Here is a 20,081-nt window from a genome sequence, read left to right as displayed (position 1 = left end):
AATCCCCTTTCACACTTCTTAGTCTGATATCTTTGAAATGTCCTTACCATTTGAACTCCTTGAAGGTAATTTTTCTTGACTTTTATCGAGAGTATTCATAGGTAACTTCAGTTATCTATGATGTAATTAACTATATGGGCTTGCCCTTATAGGAAGCTTTTCCCAAACCCAACATAATATAAACCCTATTTAATTCCTTATATTAAATAGGGGAATTTGTCGGCCAATACAATTGTTTCGTAGACCAAATGGATGTCATAACTTTCTCTAGTTTATTTGATTGAGCCTCACCCTCAACTCTTGTGTTCATCCTTCGGGATAGATATAGGATTTGAGGTAAAAGCGCTCTTTCATTTAAACTATGAAAATTATGAGGTCAGTTTGACTTCATCTTTTTCAAAACCCAACTTTTTAAACGTCCTTCCGAAGCGGGCAATGTGATTTCAATTTCGATGACCGACAGCTTCTTACGGGCAAACCCTACACCAAAATAGTGTCGACACCTGCATTTATTTACTTTACCTGCAAAACTATACCAAAATTGAAAATTACAAAACATGTTTTTTTTAAAATTAAACAAAATCTTTTTCAAAACAAAATAAAAAGCATAATACGTCCTTTTGAATTTACGGGAGACCCTCGGAGGAGGTAACTCACAGTTGCTAACGAGATCTTCTTAGTTTAAATGAGCTTAACAAATCATTTAGACTAAGTAATTTCAAAAAAAAAATAGTGGTATCGGTACGAGGGAACTGTGAGATCCTAACCGGTGTCACTCTAATCAACTTTAATCCCCCTCATAATGCTTGAATAACAACAAAACCAAAACATTGAAACATACATGGTAAAACTTTTTGAACCTTAAACCTTAGGACTACTACTCCGATGAGGAGCTTGGAGCTAACTTTATGGATAACATGACAAGGATATCTAAAAGAACAACTTTGAGAGAGCAAGCGGATCTACAATAATAATCATTTCCTTAGAATTTAATAACAAGCCATAAGACTTCGAGGTAGCTCATCTAGTATGACATAAATCCTAACCTTATCTTTGGGCCTTTGTACTACATGTTGTGCAATTTAAGCCCTAACTAGCCTTAAGGTCCGAGGTTACCGTTTGTTACGATATAAATCCTCCTATCTTCCAGGCTATTCGTATGATTGTGTCATGCAATTGTAAGCCCTGAATAATAATAATTGGCAGGATGAATCATTTAATAAAATTTTCTCAAAATTAAAGCCAAATCATAAGATAGCTTGGAAAGTCACTGAGGTTCTTCTCAGGATCCGTGGCAACTCCTAGTTTTTCTTCCTTTGGATTCCATAATAAATGTTCCAAACTTGATCTTTTCGCTTTTGATACTCCTTTGTACGACCTTGAAAAGTCCTAAACTTTGAAATTCTTAAAATAATATTTTCTGATCTAAATCGAGTGTTTTCTTAGGCGACTTCAGTTATTTAAAATGTAATTAACTATAGGGGCTTGTCCTCTTAATAAACTTTAAAACCCAACTTAATATAAACTCTGTCTAATCTTTCATATTAGATAAGGAAAGTTTGTCGGTCAACATAAATGGTTTCGTAGACTAAAACATATGCCATAAATTCTTTACTTTATTTAATCGAGTCTCACTAGTAAGTAATGTGTTTATTCATTGGAATAGATGCATTGTTTGCGGTGTTGTGCTCGTTTATTTAAACTTTTGTCTATATGAGATCGGTTTGGTCTCGTATTTTCAAAAATTAAATTATTATTTTCCAAAATTATAATATATAATAAATTAAAAATATGCTTTCCCAATTTGGAGACCGACATCCCATGAGAATAATAGGTACTTCTCTAGGTTTCTAAATTATTCAGCTTATTTACCGAAGTCAAATAAAAGTATTTAAATGTCATTTCAGAATCAATTATTCTTAATGATTAATAACTTGATCTTTTCCTTAATTTTCTTTGTTATGTTCTTAAGAAATCTTAGAGATTCTTAAATTTGTGGGGATTAAAATATTGTCACTAACTTTAAATGTTTATAAAGCAATTTCAGTGGAATCATCCAACATAACATTACTTAACTTTTTCCTTGAAGATATTCCAAAAGGAGTTTCATTGAAGAACCATGAGAAAGTTTTATTGCTTAAGTTCTGCTAAAAACCCTTCTGATTTCTTTTTGTTTTTTTGAAATTTTTTGTGCCAACCTCAAGCTTCCTCTTAAGGTTTTTTACTTTTTGACTTTATTTTTTTTCTTCTTTTCTTTTCTTTTTTCTTTTTCTTTTTCCTTTTCTTTTCTTCTGAGAATTACTATATTGGTTGGTAGCTTTTTTTTTTCTTACTTTAAATATAATGAAGGGTAGTTTTTTTAAGCAATAAATCTCATATAAATGATTATTTAATGTCACACTTTTATGTCATCCTTTCAGTTAAAAATTAAGACAATACTAAATTGGTTAAAAAATTGAAAGGACTTTAAAACATCTTTGATTTACTACTTAATATTTTAATTATAACTTTTTAATAATCCATAGATTTCCTTAAGTACAATTTGAAGTTGTCATTTTTGAAATCTCATTATTAGATCATTAATGCTAATCATTCCTAAATGACATGTGTCCTCTTTTAAAAGAACTTTTATAAGTAAGTTAAATTAATCAAAATTCCTAGCAGGAGTTACCTTATTAACATTTTATTAATTTTTGAGTTATGTGAACTACTTTTTAGGTTTGTAAGAGAGTATAAATTCCCCCAAACTTGCTTTTTTTCCAATACATGAATGACGTGAAGTAGTAGTAAGCTTGACAAAGACATCTAAGTGCAGGAAAAAGTAAATGCAAGAGTAGCCACATAACTTCAAAGAATAAAATACAAAACTCAACAAGTAGTATCATCCATAAAAATTAAGAAAGCAATGAAGAATACAACTCTCACTACATATATAGCCAAAACATGTACAATGTAACATACTAAAGGCTAACATGGACATCAATACACAAAATAAAACTCAGACACACCCTAGTAGACAGACAACAATGTATTACCCCCTTCAATAAAACTAGTAATGTACAATCAATGGGGAAAACAATACATAGTTACATGCTAAAAATTACTCCACAATGCAATAGTCACATAAGCCACTGCCAAGAACACCTAGACTACTCTCCATCAACATAAAGAGTGCAAGAGCATGACTGGGTGCAAGAACACAATAATGTCGGAGTTGCCTAATCACTTTTTGGACTCCTCTATATCATCTTCCTCTGGAACATAAAGCTTGAAGGGTGGTGCATTTTGAAATGTCACTGATGGGATTGCCCTTTGCGCCTCCTGAATGCAACGATGCATGCACCCATACAGACCACTAGCACTGGTTTGCATATTATTGAGTTTGCATGCATACATCATGGTCTCCAATGACATATCCTCCAAACACCTAATCACCTCAGTGTTTTAAGGGTCTAAATGTGATTCCTTGTGACTCCTCAAGGAGCTCTTTGCCCTCTCATTGGATGAACCACCCTACACAGATCCAAAATATGAGAAGGTGATCCCGTTGATCACCTTCTATGGTGCAAGTAACTCATCTCCACTCCCTTCAGCAACCCCCTCTATATGGCATAGGGAAGAAATCACACAGGGGTGTACTAAACCTACACTAATTTGGCCACTGATAATGTGTAAGATGGATTGGTGGAGCATGATCCCTGCATCTATAGACCTACTCGTCTGGTAAAAAAATTTAGAACCACCCTATCCCTAGTAACACTAGTGAACTAGTGGTGTGAAGAAGATGAGCGACAATGAAGTAGTGCTTAGAATGGGAGATGAGATTCTAATAAGTCAAAAAAAAATTCACAAGAGTCTCTTTCTCATTCCCAGCATGAACCTTCCACTGACGGTGTTATTAGTCAGAAAGGCAATAATCTCCTAATAGTTAGGAGCAAGAAAGCGCTCAAAATCACATTGAGGCAAGTCAAAAAGACTAAAGTGGTTGCTATTGTGGATGGGTCAAATGAGACATGTTTTCATTGGGTGAAGGCTTGTCCGTTCATAGATTTTTTTGCATTTGCATAGAACTTGTGGACCAACGGGCCAAAAACAAGGGCAGCATGGTAACACAAACTTCTCCACCCATGTCTCTCAATTTTTGCAACAATCTTCTCTTCGAGAATTTGAAAACTCATTATGGAATTACCTTTTTTGGATCAAAACAATTTCATACCGCTATGAGGCATCATAACTTACAAATCTAGTTTGATCAAAGTTGGATCCCCCTCCCCCTTAGTTCTCAAAGCCATAAATAAGAGAAAATGTGGGCTCCAACAAGCTAGATGAAAAAATTGAAGTGTATCAGTACAGAATGAAGAATTTTTGGCAAAAATCAGATCAAGATAGATGAAAAACCCTGTGGAAAAAAAAAGAGTATAATGTGATTAGAAAATGGCTAGATCTACGAATAAGTTAGAGAAAAAATGGATTTACCAAGGAAGACTTACCAAATCCTAAAGACCTTTGCCTAATCTAGGATTCAGCGAGGAAAGCCCTTTTTGGCAATCTAAGGTACTAAGGAGGCTATTGTAAGGGTGTTCAAGAGGAGGGAGAGTAGGAAATGAAGTGAAAAAGGTGGTTTGGTGGCTTAAATGTCTAACTACATTGTCATGACACACTTTCCCGTGAGTATATCTGAAATATGGGCCCGTGATGGGTAGTCACAAACAAATTGAGCATGATCACATTGTTGGTTGGCATGGTCATGCCAATAGTAGCGTGATCAGGCAACCCAAGTACAATGACACAAAAAAATTTTATATACTCACCCTTCATGTAGACCATCTACTCTATAGAGGGACCACCCATCAACAACAATGAAAATCATGCTAAACAAACACTCAACACAAGCACATACTTTAAAATGGAAATAAAAGAAAAAAAATCATGCAAGACTAAAAAAATCATAGGATAATATTTGACAGTTTTTGAAGGTGGGAAATGATTGGCTAGGAATTTTTAGGCCAACTCATTCCAGATTGTAATGGATCATAGGGCTAAATAATTCAATTGCAACTTGGCTTTATTTCAAATTGAAAATGGGAATAGGCGCAGCCTAACAACATCACATGATACACGGTTGATTAGAAAGTGGCACACAACTTTAAAAAGTTTGCTGAATAAAGGTTTGGGTCCTTAGATGGGGTACCCACAAACTAGATATTTTGTACCATTTGAATAAGTCTCATTTCAAAAGTATTAGCTTCAATAATTGGGTAATTAAAGCTCAGATGGATCTCATCTACTAATGACTTGACATAATCCCTTAAGGGGTATCATGATGGATTATAGAGAGTTTGCCATTTCTACAGGTGTGTTGATGGATACCTGTGTTATCCTAAGATTTTTAAAGGTGCATCCAATCTCATGATCAAAAGAGGTGAGGTCATCCTCAGCTCCCATATGTATGCAAAAGGATAGACTCAACATAATTTTTTTAGCAATCAATCACGACTTATGCAAGTCATTCAACAAATACATATGCAATACACACAAATATGAAAAGAAAACAAAACATATTTAACAACAAAGATTTTTTTTTGGCTGTTTTATTTTTTTAGCTCACCTAAAAACAAAAATTTTCTTAACGCCATTCCCTGACAACGACACCAAAAACTTGACGACTTGAAAAGTTGCGGTGAAGAAAATAGGTCAAATCATGCAAGTATATGTGTCAAGTATTAATGCGTTTAAAGAGTGTCGTGTATCGATCACATGAATAAAGTGTTGAGAGTTATTATGAAGGGTAAATCTGCAGTTTACTATATTTCTAAATCTAGTTTAGTGTGATCTCAAACATGAGAAGATTTATTAAAATCTTACTTAATAGAAAAAATAAAATATAATGAGTTCAAAAAAGACAGAAAATAGTAATTGAAAAATCTTACAATTCTTCAAGGTATGTGAGGCCGACGCTCCTGTGATGTAGGTGATGTGGTTTGTGATTTTCCTAGATTGTCCCTTATAGAATAGTTGTCAACAGAGATAGAAAGTCCTCATTATGCCTATGCTTAGGTCAAAAGATGGCTAGAATCCATGTTATTAAGACTCTCTAAGGCCCTAGGGTATTCCATAGATTTATTTTGATCCCCTTTCTGTGTTGTAAAACTTGGATAAAATATGCCTATTGTTACCCAAATTTTGTGATTAACTATTTCGTTCCTCTATGCAATGGGTGGGAGTCATATATCACGAAATATGTTAATATCCTAATTGATTATATCAGGAGTAAATTAAACTCTATAGTTAACACAATAATTAAAAAACCCTGATCCCTCAGGAAGGCAATAAAGATAATGAAATCATCCAAGAAAACTAAAAAAATCAGATACCATGAATCATAGAGTGTGTAAGGAAATTTAGCTATGCTTGTTTGAAATAATAAAGGAAAAACATTCCATTGAACTCATCATTGAAAGTAAAAACTAAAAGTAAATACTTACAATACCATGTGTTTCCTCTTCTACACAATGAACTCCTCTTCATACAATAACCTTGCAGAAAATATAAGATAGAAAAATGTGGAAAACACCCTTAACATCTCAAGCCTGAGGGAAGAAGATAAGTCTTAGAAAAAACTCTCTAAAACATCTCTCTTTCTGTCTCCAATTCTCTTTTAGTTTTTCCATTTGTCTCCTCCTCCATAAATGCTCTAAGAAATGTTTTATAGCTTAAACCACGAATTTGGTAAGAAAACTTCTTGCCAAAGTAATTCCCCGTTCCGTTGACCAGGTCATGCCGCCTTCTAATTTGGGTGGTGTGGTCACTCCCAATCCCGATGTGTTCATGTCACCTATTTGTAGTTCCAGCATTGTCATGCCACTGGTGTTGATACATTGGCATGATCATACTGCATCCGGGCATGGCCATGTCGCTTTAGACTGCTTTTACATTATTTTTTCTTATTATAATGCACATTTATAACACCTGTATTCTGCACAACATCAAAAAAACCTTTTTCAATTGTAAATCTGTGATAAATTAGAAAAAAAAATATAATGTGAAGTGCATAATAAAAAACATGTGAGATCACATAGAATTGATGCAAGCCATGAATCAACTAAAAATCAATGGACTAAGTAGTAATGAAATCCAGATAGTTGGTTGAGTCGCTTCCAAGGTTGGATATCATCAACCGCCCCACAAAAAAAGGGCATAAAGCATAATTATATGCAATGAAGTACAAAAACTTAGACAAACCACCAAAAATTGATTGCTTGGTTCCAAAAATACAACCTAAAATAAATTATTAAAAGAACAGTAAATGTGAAATTTACGCAAATAGATAAATAATAAATTAAGGATTGAGGGAGTTGAATATAGTAATAAATTAAAGTTATAAGAAAATTAATCCAAACATAATATCCAATCAAAGTAGGATAGTACAATAAGATTTATGTAAAGAGGTATAAAGCAACAAAGATTCAGAAACTTTGTTGATAACTAGTAACCGGAGTAATCCAAAAAAATCCAAATCATAGTAGATATCAACATTCCAACCACTCACATATTAGCATTATAAGATGAAATTTTCAAAAGAGTTATTGCATCTAGAGAGCTAATCTAAATGAGCAGATAAAAAAGAACAATTAAAAAGTAATTTCCTAAATAAATATGAGCAGATAAGCCATTTAAAATAAGACATAACAATTGTACCGATTTTTCACAATATATAAAACACATATGAAAACCAAAATGTCAAAGTAAGTACTTCATATTGATCCTTCAAAAACTCATCACACCACTAAATAGTTCATTATCCACATAAATAATGATGCCAATGTTATGTGAATGATAAGAGTATAGAAAAAATAATTCTTATAAAATCTAAGTGTATAAAAATGAAATGTAACTCACATTCAATTTTCCATTACCTTATTTTTAATTTAATAATAAAGAAGGTTTTTTTAATATGATTAGAAATTGGGGTGTTGGCTTTGTTTAAAATTATATGATTCACTTTAAGCCAAATATAGTGAGTTGTAATGTGGACAACTAGAATGTATTATTATTATTTTTTTTTTGTAATGGTACAATTGAAAGTCTGCATGAACCAAGATTTATGGAAGATTACACAAAGTTTATGCACGTGTGCTGTTTAATATGTAAAAGTGAGTAAAAGCATTAGAAAAAATAAATGTGTGAGCTTCGTTATGAGCATAAAAAGGTACACTTTGAGGGTCAAAAGATAATCCACTAAGTGCCAAGGCATCTTTGATTGTTAAGCCTTCAATAATGATCTTCTAACTAATAACAATGTATTTAAAAAAGCATCGTTTAAACCATACATCATTGTATCAATCTATTTTAAGATGATTCTCATACGAGTTGTAAATCAAATGATTTTAAAATGTGTTTTTTACTTTCCATAGGTAAATATATTGAGTATCCATAATTAGGATTGACACATCTCCAGTAAATCTCCATCATCCGAAATGAATCTCGAGGTATGACATAAATCTCGAGGTAGCATTTTGAGCAAAAGATATTCAAATTGCGATAAAAACTCATCCACTACTCCATTTTCAACAAACTTATAGTCAAACTGACCGGCTCGAAAAGAAGAACTCAATGTTACCAAAATTAGTGCAATTTGAGTCAAATCAAGCTCATATCAAGTCATTAAACCACACTTGGAAGTTTTTCAGACATATTTAAAATGTTAAACGAATGCAGAATCTAGCAAGCCTATAATTGAATCAAACATCTCGACAAGGCAAGTCCAACGAGCTTAACATTGCTCAATTCTGACATCATTCAGACACTCAAATGTTCATTAAACGTCGTCTGATCGGAGGAAGCCCTCCGGACCATCCGATCAAAGTTTTTCATATTCCCGCATTCATTGCACCTAGAACACTATAAATAAAACCTCATCACTCTTACGAGAGAAGACTAAAGGTTTGAGAGAGAACTTAAAGCTTTTAGAAGGGGCTGAAGTCTAACACTACGCATGTCACCGTCGATCATTGCCGACCGCCGTCAATCATCACTGACCGTCGTCGACCCCAACCCACCACTGCAGAATGCCGCTGAAAACCGCCTACTGTCGTCGACACTCACCGACCACAGTCGATCATAGCCAACCACTGCCGATTGGCGTCAACCCCTGCCGACCGCCGTCGACAACCAACGACCGCCGTTGATCACTACTGTCACCATCAACCACCACCGACTGTCTTAGACTGCTGTCCACTGTCGATCACCACCAATCACTGTCGACCATCACCGACCAGAAACCTCCAGTCGACATTGTAGCTTGAAAAATCCAGTAACCCTTTCCCTTTTGTGAGACAATGGTTCTCTGTAATCATCAACTTATAGTGAATTTTTACTTCTTGGCCAAACCTCGTGGTTTTTTTCTTTATGGGTTTTTCACGTAAAAACTTCTAGTGTCATTACTAGTTGTTTTCTCTTACCTGAGTGTGTGCTGAATTCTCGTGCAATGCCAAAGCGATAATCCATTACTCTACCATCATTAATTTTCTATCATGCATCAAGGATATTTTAAATGAGTTGTACATGATGCACCATGTATTATGGTAGGTGAGTCGAGCACACCCATTATTGTCTATCAACTCAAAGTCCTTAGTAAGAAGAAGGCAATAAATCATGAAATAATAAGGCTCTCAAACTTAATAATTAGAGTTGTAATGGATTCAAATGGTATTTGATTTGCCTATAAGATATTATGGTGTCCATGCTAAAAAGGCTAAGTTCAGCATAGTCCTTAGTTGTAGTGATAATGTTCCAAATAATATTGTGCACTTTGTTATCAACACCATTATGATGTAGAAAGTTATTGTTCATTTGAGATAATCTCTATGTAAATCCAAATAGATATATTGACTAATTAGAATTTATCAATGAAGGTAAGTAATTGTTATTTCCTCATTTAACTACTGTTACACTTCATGGAGGATTTTGGGACAAGCAATAGCTTTAAGATTAGTATGATTGATAGTGACATCAAGACAATCCCCCACATAAAAAATTTTAGTATTGAAACTCCAGAAGAATTCCTACAATAAAATTTCTACTGCATTTTTTTTTTGGCTGCCAGTCCGTATTGTGCGCCTCGCAGTTCAGCTTCCCATTTCTTCGAAGAATCGGTCCAACGCCCTTATTTTCTTGGCTTGTTGGCGTCTCGCAGAACTCCTATGGTGTCTTCGTCTTCCCATAAGCTTTTATTTCGCCAGTTACGAGCAGGGAGGTCTCTTCCTTCTATGGCTTCACGCTCTCTCTACTCCTCCACTATTTTCTTCTCTTCTCCTTGCCATCTTTCTCCCACGGCTTTGTCTTCCATCAGAAGAGCTGAGCTCTTGTTATTCGAGTTCCCCAGCCTTTCTAGTAGGGCGGCTTTCTTCTGTTCGCATCCTTCTCAGATGGACGAAGATCCAGGTCCGACTGCCATTGATTACCAGTAAGGCCTTAAAAAGTTGATTTTTTTTTTTCTATAAAAGCTCGGCTTCACATGTTCTATGCTTTTCTCCATGAAATTGGTTTTGGCTTTTATCTGCAATTTTCACCTTTCTTTCACTCTGTTTCTTTCCATGAAATATGTGTGTTTAGTGCTTGCTTTTCCCTTTTTTACTTAAGTGTGCTGTCTTGACAGAATGCTCGTCTCTGAGGATGATTTTCACAGGCTAGCTGATTCGACTTTATATGATCTGCAGGAGAAGTTTGAAGTAATTATTCTTTAATCTTTATTTTTATAGTCCCCGAATTCCAGAATCAGTGTTGTTGATTAGTTCTAATGATGTTTTATTTCTCATTTGGGTGTTAGGAATATGGCGATTCCGTCCAGAGTGATGGTTTTGACATTGACTTTGGGGTCAGTGAAATTGATGCTTTTGGAATTTGTTTTTCCGGAAATTTACATGCATTGCATATCTTACGCCTAAAGTTTGATATTTACACTTATAACTCATTGATGTCATAGACCTATGCATAAAAAATGTGTATTTCACTTTTAGTAAGACAATGATGGTGGTATTTTTGATGCGTTGTTAGAGATTTGGTGTGCATGTATATGAATGCTTAGGTGTTTGATATGTTTATAAATAAGAATTGTATGGTATTTATGCAAATGCCCTCTTTTTTATGTTTGAATGAAATGTTACTTGTAGTTGATTAGGTTCACTGAAATGTAGTGTCCATGTGCACTGGCAGAATCAGGTTTTGACACTGAAGCTTGGTAACTTGGGCACCTATGTGATTAACAAGCAAACCCCAAATAGGCAAATTTGGTTATCTTCACCTGTGAGGTATTTGGTTTATAATTTAAGTCATTAATTTATGAGGTGCCTTTTAATAATGTGCTTCTTTAGACTTAAGTTTAAAAACGTTTTTATACCATGAAAGGGTATTGCTAGTGTTGACATATTAATTTTCATAATTATGATGTGATTGAAACTGAGTTAGACTAAAGAATGAGCAATGAAATAAACTTTGCCATTTGATTTGGATGGTAAATCAAATTTTAAATAGTTCAAATCATGATTTTTGCTATAATGCTTAGCCTGATTAGCAGTGATTTGGCCTTAAAAATATTTATATAGCAAACACGAGATGTACCTATTGTTTTACTACCATATTTCACTTTTAGAAGAATTTAAAAGCAATGCTATATGGCTTTTATATATGTTTGAATTATCAGTATTGCATTTATAAAAGTTTTTAAAGTTAAAAATCATTCTTTCTTATTGATGACATTAGAAAGAAAAGAGAAAAAAAAAAACTATATTTAATTTTTGTCAAACACTCTAAATTATATTCCGCTTGCTGTAAAAATTTTAATTTGGTTCTCCATGAATATATTTTGCCATGTCATCTCTTAACTTACGATACACAAATTGTTTTGAGAGTCTTTGCTTAGTTAATTTATGTTTAAGTGTAATTTTATATCTTTAATGTAGTAATAATGTTAATGATGCAAGCCTCACAACATTATTTGATATTTTCAACATTTTTTTGATCTTTTCTTTGAAACAATTTTTTTATATCTTATTTTTGTAATTGAAGCATATTTTATTTCAAATTCAAGGCATTTTAAAACCATTTAGTGGAGATCAAGAGAAAAGATTGATTCATCATCATCATCATAAAAACAACGGCTATGGAGGGCTATGTGTTTAAAAGCTGTTGGTTTAAAGAGAGATTGTTTATGGGAAAAATAAGGGGTGAAACCACATTTCAACATAAAAAAACATCATACTAGCATACATTGAATTCTTAATCACTCAAATAACATGAACATACCAGGTACTCCAATGGAGAGATCTTCCAAGCTCCTGACTTCAGCCATTAAATATTGAATATTGCTTTGATTTTTATTTTTTATTTTTTAGTTACTTTCAAGATTTTCCAATCAACAGGAGGGGTAGGAAAGATTTGATATGCCAAACGAGAACGAAGTCCTATTCATACATGTTTCTATTATATAATAATCTATAAGGAAGTAAATTAAAAGTGAATAATACAAAGTGTTTGCTTCAAGTGCCTTAGCCCGTGCTTGATCTAACTTTTAGTGATTAGTTTGTGCTTGACTTGAACTCCCTTAGCCTTTTGATGCTTGATCTTGAATGGTGTTGGTGTTGGTTGCCTTGCATCCATTTCAATGGGTTTTGAAAAATTCTCTTTTAGAGAATTAGAATTACTGCACTTCTCAAGCATATTAGGGCAATTTTTATTTGTCTTTTTGGGTCATCTAGTTGACAACTTATTCTTCCGTCTAACCAAGTGTCTATTTTTTCCATTATGGTTCAACTCCCTGTTCAATTTGAGTTAAATCTTTGAATTTTGAACTTTTTTCTTTCATTGAATGTTTTTTTGGTTTTTGTAAAGAGAAGCAAATCTTTCTCTTCTTATTTATTGAACACATGTTTCATATTTATACACAATCCCATCTCTATAAATTAGGAATATTTTTTAATAAAAAAGATTATGAGATTAGATATTTAATATATAAGCTTTCTAATATATTTCTTTCAATAATATTCACCCTCAAGTTGGATTATAGATATTTATCATGCCCAACTTGTTACAAATATAAGTAGCTCTAGCTCCATTAAAGGCCTTTGTGAAAATTATCCCCTAATTGTTCTCCAATCTTTACATGGGTTGTAGAAATTAAATTTTGTTAAATATTTCACAAAAAAAGTGAAAATCTATCTCAACGTACTTAGTTTATTCATGAAAGGTAGGTTTTGAGGTAATATGAATTGCAACTTGGTTATTACATCACTTTTTTGCCAGAACTGTCGTCTTAAATCACATTTTAGTCAACAATTGGGAGATCAATATCAATTCACTTGAAGCTTGTATCATCAACCGATAATTTTGCACTAGATCGTGACACCACATTCTATTGTTTATTTTTCCATGAGATCGAATTGCCACCAATAAAAACATAATATCAATTAGATCTTTGATCAATTTTGAAACCCACCTAGTTTGCATTAGAGATACATTTAATATTTTTATGCATATGGATCTGATCTAGAATACCTTGTCCAGGAGCATCTTTGAGGTAACATAACATCTATTTCAAAGTTGACCAATGATGAACTGTGGTGGAAGACATGAACGAACTTATTGTACTAACTAAATAAGCAATATCTGGGCGAGTCACTATGAGGTAGTTTAGTTTTCTAACTAACTTTCTATATCATTCTGGATCATTAAAATGCTCTCCATCCTTGGTAAGTTGTTGATTAGGAAGCATAGTAGTACTGCATGATTTGACTTAGAATTTCTCAATTTCTGCTAATAAATCGAAGACGTATTTCGTTTGAGATGGAAATATACTCTTCTTGCTCATTGATACCTCAATTTCCAATAAATATTTCTAGGCACCCACATCGTTAGTGGTGAATTGATTTTAGAGAAATAATTTTACAGATAAAATTTTCTGCACATTGCTTCCAGTAATAATGATATCATCAACATATACCACTAGAAGTTTGATTCCATAAACAGATTGCTTGTAAAATACAATATGATCACTTTTACTTTTATGCATCCTAAACTCTTCTAATGATTTGTTGAATTTTCCAAACAATGCCCGAGGTTTTTTACTTCAGTCCATATAATAACTTCTGAAAATGACACACTCTCCTAGACTCCCCTTGAGGAATAAAACTTGGAGGTTGCTCCATGTTTTAAGTGATTATCATGCAAAAAGACATTCACATCAAGTTGGTGTAGGAGCTAATTATTCATTACAACTAAGGATAAAAAGAGGCTAACCGAAGTCAACTTAGCTACCGGAGTGAACATGTCCAAGTGGTCAAATCCATAAGTTTGAGTATATCCCCTAGCAACCAATCGAGCTTTGAGACGAGCTACAGATCCATCAAAATAAAATTTAACTGTAAAGACCTATTTGTAACCAATAACTTTCCTTTCAGAAGGTATTTCAATTAATTCCTAGTTTCTATTTACAGTTAAGACATTCATTTCATCAAGTATCATTGCTTACCATCCATAATGTGATAGGGCTTGCTAAACAGAGCTTGGGATCTCAATCGAGTCAAGAGAAGCAATAAACAAATAAGTAGAAGATATATGGTTATAGTTAACATAAGAGAAAATGGGATAGACACGTTGACGTTTACCTTTTTGAAGAGCAATAGTTAGATCAAGGCCACTGGGAGGAGGATTCGTTGAATGAGATGATATCAGTGCCGAACTAGGATCAGGTTGATGAGATATTCTAGAGTTAACTTTAGTGATAGGTGGTATGGGCTAAGTTGTAGGTGGTGGATGTGGAGCCGTATCAAGTTCTGAACCGGTGATAGATACAATAACAATTTATCAGAATCTTGTGAGGATTTAGGCAACGATGAGTCACCAAATAATGAGATTTAGTTCAATGGTGTACCTACCATCAGATGTTCAAACAAGAAGAATGAGCCACAACTTTGAAAATTGTCTTTGGAGTTTTATGGGAAGAAAAGTCTCCAATTGGATCCAGATCCTTTCAGAGAAGAAGGAGAGGAGACTTCTTCTAAGTGGTAATACTTCTGTGTGGTCCAGTCGGCCATAGATTTCGTCTCAGAGTTAATTCCTTCTTACATATGAGTTTATTGCATACACTCACACTCAGACGAGTACGAAGTGTGGAAGAAATTAATTACACTTTTAATGACTCGAGACTTGGTTTGTGAGGATACCCATCTACATATAGTTTTAATTATGATTGTACCAAAATAGAATGAATATCAATTCTATCAAGATGTGCTTTAGAATGTCAATGTCAAAAAGATTGAATTACCGAGAGATTAAAATGCTTGCGTCACTTTCAATATGATTAACCTGGCGCCATACAATGAATAGACATAAGTTTTGACATAGGAGGTTGAAGCTCTCCCCAACCCCGGAAGATTGACGCAAGAGTTACAACTCAAAGTTTACACGGCATTGTAGCTGCTATAGTACCGCTAGAATAACTATTGTGGGAGAGGCATCGAAATAATCCCATTTTCCTTCCTTGTGCTTTCTTTCTTGTTATCCTCTATTTCTTTTTAGTCATTTTCTATATATGTGTTGTATTAGGGTTTGGAAGAGAGTTTTTGGTGTGTTTTATTTAGTACAGCCGCCGACGTCTGTTTTCTCCTTTCGAGGGATGTATTTGAGGATTTGGGTGGTGCTTTGGCTGTACCTCTTTCTTGTGGTGGTGGTTATCTTCCATATCCCCTTTCGCATCCTCCCCACGTCTCTCCCGGCTGCCCTTCATTGCTGCAACCGCCCAGGACAACATTCTGATAGCTATTTTTCTGCAGCCTTAGCCTCCCAGCCGCTGTCATTGTTGCCGCCCAAATCACCCCTTTGCCCTGTTTTTCCTTGAAAGTGTGCGTTTTGCATTATTATATAAAAAATGTACAGAAACATGCATGTATTCATCCATGATGTACAAAAAAGAGACCTATCATTTACAAGTATAGTAAAAAGTTTTCTATCATCCTCTATATTTAGCAAAACAAAAGACCCACCAAGGGTACGCTTAGCATAAAAATGAGCGGCCTTATTATATTCACGAGAAATATGAGATAACAAAAACCTGCTTCAAAGAAAGCAAAAAGGCAAAATCTGGTTGATCATGCAATCATTGGCACCAATTGTCTCGCTTCATGGTAGATCTCAATAAATGTATTATATTAGCATCATCTCTTTCAAGGATAAGCCCCTTACATTCAAACATCCAATGTTGGCCGACTTGTTGGAAAGACTTAATAGCTTCCAATTCCACCTGAGCACCATCCCAATGCTCAAACAAGTGCACAACCGCCACAATTCTAATACCCTACTTTTCACGAACAATCCCCCTAAGTACCCACCATCAAAATTCATTTTTAGCCACCCCAGAAGTGAGAGGGGGAGGGGGGGATGCAAGACAAGAGGAGTATAAAACGGCCCGCCTGATCGACTAGCATCCCAGTGCTTCAGAAAAATATAAAGTGGTCTGTTGGTAAGTGCTTCGAGAATATTTGCTGCTAAAATAGTTGGCGTGCTATAAGTATGGTTATGAAATTTTGCATTTCGGGGCCTCCAACAAAAATGGGTAGTATAACAAAAGCATTTGGCATGCGGCACTCCACTTCTAGGCACCTTACTAAGCTTCTCGATAGCCTTGATATAATTACTGAAGTGAGGAGGAGAGATTCCCCAAGATTTTAGAGTATCTCTAGTCCTAAAAAAATGAACAATTAGTAATAAGATGGTCCCTGGTCTCCGATGCCAGACATCCCCACGAACATGCACTGGTATCCGTTAGCCCCCTTTGAGCAAGCCAGGTTCGGGTCGGTATAACATCATTGATAAAGCGCCACCAAAACATCTTCTCGCGCGGATGCATGCAAAGTTTCTTGATCCAACTGTAGTCTATATTTGGGGAATCAAACTTGGCTTCGTAAGAAAGCAGTAATAGTTTTGCCAGAGTGGGTCTGATTGAGCTCTAAGCTATTCTCAGTGAGATTAAGATAAATATTAATGCCCAAATTTTTCTAAAAAAGCTCCTCGCCAAAGGCTTCTCGAAGCAGCTTGTGATTCCATTGGTCATTTACAATAGATTGCAAAACCTGCATACTATTGATTAAATCAATGTTAAGTGGGCACAAACATTTAGAGTGCGGTTTGCCCTATTATTCTAGCCCTCCCCTTGTGTCGCTCCTGTCCAAGATAGCCTGGGAACATTTCCTTCTTGCTGTTCCACCATTACCCACCCGAACTCCTCGCTGCCACCATCCAAGACAACAACCATACTTGGTGTCCCTATAGTTTCGCACCTCCCCCTCGATGTCACCAGCATTCTTTTGTTATCGCCACACCCGCCAACTATTCCGTTCAACCTAGCCGACTCCACCTTCTTTAGGATACATTTTTGTAGTGTTTGCTTGTGTTGTATTGTTGTAATTTTCCTTTCAAGTTTGTTAATTGTAACAACTTATTTATTTTCGGTAATAATATTTATTTTTCCTATTGTAATTTGGGTTAACTTCGGTAACAGGTAGTAGTAGCAAACTACTTTAGAGTCTTGATTTCTAGATTTCAGGTTCCATTATACTTACCTTAGACCTAGGTTTACTGATGTCTATATCTTTTTGGCTAGCGAGAGCACTAAGTCGTTTCGCGGATAAAGCCTGAGAACTTGGAAAAGGGAACAACACTTTTGTTTAGGCTTCCCTCAAAATTGTAACTCTAGGATCATGTAGGATCTGTGATTTGTCATCTTCATACTGAAAGTTGAGGCCAGCTAAAAAATTATAATAGTCATTTTTCCTCTTTGAGTTGGGTGAATCCAGACATCAATAATGAAGGGCAATTGTGCATTTAATTCTTTGTGAACACTTTCAAAGTGCATGTGATACATGGTAAGTTATTAATCTTGTTGTTCAGCTCGATAGAACTCTTTGCAAACATGAAATATTCGAGAAATGTTGTATTTCCCAGAAAACACAAATGCTAATTCCTCCATCAAATATTTAACACGGTCATAATGAGAAATATGACCAAATTGATGAGGTTCAATAAAGTTTCATATTTACGTCAAGAGTTGAGCATCAACTCTCACCCACTCAGAATAATTCAGATCAGTCTTAACTGGGGAATTATTAATGAGGTGACTTCCTTGAGAAATATTCCTTAGTAGAGTCCCACTGTTTTATTCCCCTAAAAGTAATTAATGGTGTTTAGCTTATCATTAGTAATTTTAGCCTCAGATGAAACCGAATTTGTGACAAGATGTTTTTGTTCAAGAACCATGATTATTGCCCAATATTCAACGAGAATGTTATAATGAATCTCAATGATGATGATGTGATCCCGTTGTCTAGTCCAGGCAATCCAATAAGTCGAATTATTGCAGGATGACATGGAGGAGATGATACCAAAGTAATTGCAGAAAACAAATGGACAAACTCAAACATTCTCTGGAAATCAAATGGTTCACCAATTTGTTTGTGGATTGAAGCGATAATGAGCCAATTAGCAATTTTTAAACAAGCAATTCAGTTTGGCTTCTTTTCCAGACAACGAGCCAACTCGATCATCCACTATGGAAATTCACTTCTGACACAAGCCGATTAGTTTGAAGAAAAAATTTCAACGAGGGTTCACTGGAGCAAGGAATGCTGCCCGAAAGCTCGGCACTGTCGAGCAGATCCGTCGTCCTCTGTGAGCTGACACAACCCTTCAAAACAGCGACGAAGGCGATTGATGCAGACAAATCCATGATTGCAACTTGAAACTATGATTCCGTCGATTCGTCTCTTCCAAATAAGCCGAGCGTTCCTCTTCGTGCAGACATGAATGAGGTGAGTAGACTTTTGAACAAGAGCAGACAAGGCCGATCAATGAAACAAATTGTGCAGATTGACAAAACAAACAATACTAATTGATGAAGTAAATGGCATTAATTGACGAAGCAGATTGCGGTCGACAAAGATACCTACATAGATGAAGCCAACAAAGACAAGCTACGCACGTCATCGTGGGATGAAGGCGAACCTGAAGAAGGCTCAGATTCCATGTAAAGGGAAGCAATTTTTTTTCTTCTTAATAATTGGACACTTGTTACATATTTATACACACTCCATCTCAATAGATTAGGAATATTTCTAATATAGAAAAGATCTTGTAATTAGATTAGGAATTTTTTTAATATAGAAAAGATCACGTGATTAGATCTCCTCTAATCAAATACCTAAAATAATATTCCTAATATACAAGCTTCTTATCCTATAAGCTTTTTAATATATTGGTTTCCATGATAGTTTTCAAAGCCTTGCTATGTTTGTGGATGGGATAATATTGTTTAGGTAATGTTGGACATAATGGAATGGTGTAAAGAATTCTATAATGCATCTCATCAAAATCAACAAAAATACTTTGACATAAAAGTTGTTGAGAATCAAGTGACAACCGCACACAACAAAATTGCTCAAGAAATATGAGAAATGATCTTAAAAATTTAAGGGAGTTGGAACTCGGAAGACAGTTTTTGTATGAGAGCCTAGGTTTTGGTGAACACATGTTAGATTTTGTTTAGGTTAAATTAAATCGTTTCGTTCGATTGCATGATTTTATTTATTTATTTATTTATTTTGCGTTGGTATGGTCGGATGAGGTGGGTTCGGAGAATATTTGGTGAGTAGAATTTATTGCCTTGATATTCTTTTCAAATTTAGAGGATTTGAATCGAGACCCACTTCATGATCCCCACTTTATGATTTGATCTGATTTTATTTGATGCCGTACATCTTTGAAAGCGGAGGAATTTACAAAGAAATGGTGACAATTGATTAGAATAATTTGGATAGTTGGGTATGAACTAAAATATTCACAAGGGATGGGCGTTTTGATTAGAGTTTGGGAAGAGGTAATTTAGACTTAGTTTCGAGAGAGGGGGTAGCCACAACTAGAGGACCATGAAAGCAATTCACCATGAAAATAATTATTGTAAGCATTGTAAAATTTCCAACAAACAAATATTTTTCTTTTATTTTATTCACCAAAGCTTTTTTTGTTTAAGAATTAAG

At 34.7% G+C, this 20,081-nt stretch overlaps 1 protein-coding gene across 1 annotated transcript in view; it reads left to right on the top strand.

Moving 5' to 3' along the window:
- Window positions 1-10,076: 10,076 nt before the first annotated feature.
- The window catches only part of LOC110032319 (frataxin, mitochondrial), a 32,000-nt gene continuing 21,995 nt past the window's right edge, over window positions 10,077-20,081 (top strand). The window contains exons 1-4 of the mRNA XM_020735904.1: window positions 10,077-10,465; window positions 10,658-10,730; window positions 10,829-10,876; window positions 11,215-11,309. Of these exons, the coding sequence (XP_020591563.1) occupies window positions 10,203-10,465; window positions 10,658-10,730; window positions 10,829-10,876; window positions 11,215-11,309 (479 nt within the window). The 5' untranslated portion in view covers window positions 10,077-10,202. The remainder of the gene's footprint in view (window positions 10,466-10,657; window positions 10,731-10,828; window positions 10,877-11,214; window positions 11,310-20,081) is intronic.

The sequence above is a fragment of the Phalaenopsis equestris genome, unplaced genomic scaffold, assembly GCF_001263595.1.
Source record: "Phalaenopsis equestris unplaced genomic scaffold, ASM126359v1 Scaffold000921, whole genome shotgun sequence".
Lineage (NCBI taxonomy): Eukaryota > Viridiplantae > Streptophyta > Magnoliopsida > Asparagales > Orchidaceae > Phalaenopsis > Phalaenopsis equestris.
Note: the sequence above shows the minus strand (reverse complement) of the source record. Positions and strands in the feature narration are given on the sequence as shown.